Source organism: Chaetodon auriga, chromosome 14 (genome assembly GCF_051107435.1).
Source record: "Chaetodon auriga isolate fChaAug3 chromosome 14, fChaAug3.hap1, whole genome shotgun sequence".
NCBI classification, from domain to species: Eukaryota; Metazoa; Chordata; class Actinopteri; order Chaetodontiformes; family Chaetodontidae; genus Chaetodon; species Chaetodon auriga.
Window position 1 is genome coordinate 9,879,563 of NC_135087.1, and position 4,780 is coordinate 9,884,342.

Here is a 4,780-nt window from a genome sequence, read left to right on the forward strand (position 1 = left end):
AGTAAGTTCGTTCTCCGGGCTGAGCGTTCTCAAAATGTCTCTGGGGCTCAAGCGAGGGAACGAGAAGTGGCTTACCAAAGCCGCTGATGACGAGGAGGAAGCTCCGCCACCGAAGAAACAGCTGATCGAGCCGGCGCGCAGCGGAGTATCTTTCTTCAGCCGCTGATGATGATGAGGAAGCTCCGCAGCCTGGAGAAACAGCTGATCGAGCCGGCGTGCAGCGGAGTAACCTTCTTCAGCCGCGGATGACGAGGAGGGAGCTCCGCCGCCTGAAGAAACAGCTGATCGGACAGCGGTGCCGGGGAGGAGAGAGCAGAGGGGTGGTCGGAGGCAGGCGGGGGGGTCGAAGCCAGATGAGCAGTCCACGGAAGCAGAAGTACCGAGGGGGAGCAGGCAAGAGGAAAGCCGAAGCCAGGCGGATGAACCGTTACCAGCAGAGCAGTCAGACACCAGAAACGCTGAGGCAGAGCGCGAGGTCAGGGACGGAAGGCAGGTAAGTTTACCGGGAGGCAGACGAGGAGAGCAGGTCGGGGACAGGCAAGGTCGGCAACGGGTGATCAATTTGGAAAGCGCTGGAAAGTCTCGCATGCTGCAGAGGAACGATCTGGCAACGGGTGAGAGTGCTGGAGAGACTTAAATGCAGAGCTGATTGTGATGAGCTGCAGCTGTGTCGGCAGGTGAGCAGAGTAGAGCTGATGAGGTGGGCGTGGCTGGCAGGTAGAGTGGAGCAGAGGGAGTGAGAGACCGAGATTGTGACACAATTACTGTTCAGACTCAGACCTTCCATTCTGGCACAACACACACGCAGTGTACAAGGACAGTGGTGGCAGAAGAAGATGAAGGCAGCATTGTTATTTTTACACAAAGGTGAGAATTATGATTTTTGAGGTATTTTCACTTTTACATTCACAAGAAGATTAATAAACCAGTTTGGCAAATGTGTCTTGGATAAATTTCCCCAAACCCAATAAAGAGCAGGACTGCTCACATAAACTTCCAAATCATACAGACTCCCTTTTTACAACATGGTCCAGTTTAAAGTGGAAACGCAACTTCCCAAAGCTCCCCCCAGTGTTTCTAAGTGGTATTACTGCTGGTGCTGCTCTTGCAAAGACAAGCAGATTGCTGTCAGTTTTCCTCAAAGCCCAACAATTACCAAAGTTGTACACTGTATTTGTTTTCAAATTTCCAGCTAAAGCTTCCCATCCGGCACATAGAATATTAATGAATTCATAAAATGTGTGCATCTAATGGTACTAACTGGTGGAAGAAGTCCATTTCACCCTGGGAGTGATTGTTGATTAGCTTTCCAACCCCTGGCAACAAGCCAAAATGTGCATAATTCATAGTTCACCCGCTCTATGGATACTCACAGAGACTCACTAAGCTTATCTATCATATGGATGAGGTATCACTTTTGTCGTATTGAGTCTGAAACTGAGTATTTCTGCGTGCTTCCTGCGATCCTGAACCGAAGAGGAGTGTTTTTGTTAAGATAAGGACTCTTTCATTCTTAGCTGAGCTGTGGGCTTTGTCCCGAACACTGATCTGAGATCATTTTCGAGTTCAGTATTTAGTGATCATTATGGATTTTTTGGCCCGTTCACACTGATTTAGACACTTAAATAGCAAATAACATTAATTTGGTAAATGAGTGAAAATATTAAACAATAATTGGCTAATTAGGTGTTTCTTTTTTTTTCTTTTTCTTTTTTAAGTTCGGCCCCCAGTGTCTGCTTAGAAAAAAAACTGCCTCTTAGACAATTGCAGTTGAGGACGCCTACCATACCTCATGTTACATCATGTCTTAGCATTCAGGATTAATGTTTTTATCACTTGTTATAGTACTTAAGCTGTTCAGTTAATTTGATGACACAAATTATTCCAGTGATATGTAGGCATAGCTAAAGTAATGGGTTTTGATGATTGTTACTACTGAATAGATTTTTTGTGTACACGCTGAGATATACTGTGCGATGTAAATGTACACGAGGTACACATGTGGCCATTCTTTCATGTTAACCTGCAGAGTGTAAACTGCTTTGTGGAGTCAGGAGAAGGAATGGACGAGAAAAAAAAAAAAAAAAAAAAAAGACATTCGACGACAAACATGAGTTAACATTTAAAAAATGTCTGTTTTTGTCTTGTGTGTTTAACATTAAACATCACAACAGTAAGACCATGTAACAGTTCAAAGAGACAGATTCAGGCAGATACTGTGTTTCCACAGAGCAAGACATAAGTCCATTTCTTCTACAGATTATGTCCATTACCTCTGATTGGGTCCATTACACAGCATAAAACGTCATCTGTTAGTACTGCTTAACCCCATAACAACATTATTGTTGTGTTAGAAATAACAATCTGAGGATCATATCCCGTGAATTGCATCTCTTTTTCCATAAGCAGCAACAGAAGTTGAGGACAGGATGTCATGAAGAATCACATCTAATCATTTGCATTAAAAATAATTACAGGCTTAATTTGCTCCACTCTGTTGATGTAGGTTGACACAACAGAGCGCTGGTATGTTGTCATATCTGATCCTCTGCGATGCTGTCTAGTCTTCCTGTAGATGGCACTGACTTTCTTCCTAAAGTATTGTCCTGAGAAGACATACAGCAGTGGGTTCAGAGCACTGTTGAGAAAGGCCAGATACACTGAGACCTGGCCTCCGATGTTGAGGGTGTGGGACCACAGCTCCTCATCCAATGCTTGGACGTCACAGAGAGTGTCGAGGAAGGTGAATACCTGGAAGGGACCCCAACACAGCAAGAATAGTGGTGTGACTGCATACACCAGTACTGTAGCCTTTGTGTCATTGAGGCCATGAAAACCTACACTCTCCTTCCTCTGAGCTAAAGACTTGATTATGTTCCCACTGCTGAAAACAATGATCAGAACAGGGAGCATGAAGCCCACCACGTTCAGCAGTATCTGATGGGCAAACTTCCAATAGCTGCCATGATTATAATCCAGCACACAGGACATTGTCTCAAAGTCCTCAATGAACTTCACCTTTCTGTAAACCATGGTTGGTGTGCTCAGTAAGAACCCTAATATCCACAAGATGAGGCAGATCACCTTGGCATAAAACGTCCGTCTCAGCCACCTGGCCTTCATAGTCTTCACAAGTGCCAGGTAGCGATCAACACTAATCATGACCAGGGTGTAGCTGCTGGTGTAGAAATTGATGATGATGATGGAGTTGACTATTTTGCACAAGGCGTCTCCATACAGCCAGTTAAAGTCATTGACGATGTACATCGCCCAGAAGGGGAGGCCACACAGGAGAATAAAGTCAGCCAGTGCCAGGTTGCTCAGGTAGATCTCTGCTACAGTCAGTCGATCCTTGTGGGCGAGGTACACCGCCAGGACAAAGCTGTTAAAGAGAATGCCCAGCACGGATAAGGTGAAGATGTAGGGGGGGATGATGGTGCGGACAATTTCCCATTCTGCAGAGACTGGAGACTCTGATGGATCAAAGGATGGGGACGCACTGGTGTTTTCAGACCACAATTTCACCACAGATGCAAGTGTCACTGGCTCCATGGGCTAGGAAACAAATGTAGATAATTCATCAGTAAAATGCCGACAAAAATAAAGTAATCTGATCTAAAACACATTATCATATGTGAAGTAGTGACCCTAGATTACATTTGAACATGTGTATTAATCATTTCCAGTTTACATGCAATAAAATAAATAAAACATGTTGTGAAATGATACACATATGCTAAAAATTTAGCCAACACAATGTCATGTTTATTCACAGTTAGGCTGCTTTAGATCTGCTGAGGGAAACAGGCAGCCATCATTGAAATAGTTGATTAATTTCTCTTTCGTCAATCAGACTCAAAACTTAAGTAATTATTGTCCATCCATGTAGTACCTTAAATTTTTTCATGTAATTAAAAGGCAGAAATACGACAAGAAATAATGTGAAGACTGCGTAGCACGTGTTAGCATTTTTCAGACGACAGACTTTGATGCTTAAAATAAGAAACAGGACGGAACATGAAAAGTTCTTACCGTAAGTTTCATGAAAATGTTCCTCCAATGGTCAAAATGCTAATGAAAAAGGCATGTGGAACAGGACTCATCTGTATACACTGAGCTCCTTGTAAGAGTACACAGCGAGTTGGAGGAGAGATCAGCTGCAAGCGTTTTTGTATATATAGTTGCATTCTTCCACACCCATGGCCAAGGGCTTCAATATATCAACTTGTTTATCAAAACCCTCAAAAATTTGTTCCGTGCGCATATTAGAAACAAGCTGAAGCACCAAATGTGGAGGAGGAAGATAAAGCTGCAGACAGCAGGCGTTCACTTCATCTGAAAGGAAGTGTTACTTTATTGTGTCTAATAATTATTTTAAAGGAAGTTTATTTCAATACTTGACAACTAAAATGATCACTCATGTAATACTGATACAGTGAGTGGTTTCCTGTAATCACAGCATTCCTCAAGGCCAAAAGGGAGATTCACTCACTGCATTATGTGCAGTTGTGGTACCCATCCATCTGATTTAACTACTTGTCAGGATTATTGCCTGTTTATACAGTCCGCAGTACTTCTGTCTATGCTTTGCTGTTGAGATACTAGAATAATCAATTTATGAGTAAATTCTGAATAAATAAGGAATAAAAACGGATGTATCCCTACACTGATTTATCCTTAATTCATGTGTAATGCTATCCTAATCTATTCTAAATGTCATGCTAACTCAAGATGATAACAAACTTGATGTGCCTTAAAAAAAAATAACCATCAAATAATT

The 4,780-nt window shown here is 42.7% G+C and overlaps 1 protein-coding gene across 1 annotated transcript; it reads right to left on the reverse strand.

Annotated features, from left to right (window-relative positions):
* Window positions 1-2,448: 2,448 nt before the first annotated feature.
* bdkrb1 (bradykinin receptor B1) lies at window positions 2,449-3,552 on the reverse strand. The gene has a single exon (XM_076749557.1). It carries the CDS (start codon window positions 3,550-3,552, stop codon window positions 2,449-2,451), a length of 1,104 nt encoding a protein of 367 aa, XP_076605672.1.
* Window positions 3,553-4,780: the final 1,228 nt, after the last annotated feature.

What these genes read in the sequence shown, in the direction of transcription:
- bdkrb1 (XM_076749557.1), bottom strand. Translation starts at nt 3,552, where the DNA reads ATGGAGCCAGTGACACTTGCATCTGTGGTGAAATTGTGGTCTGAAAAC.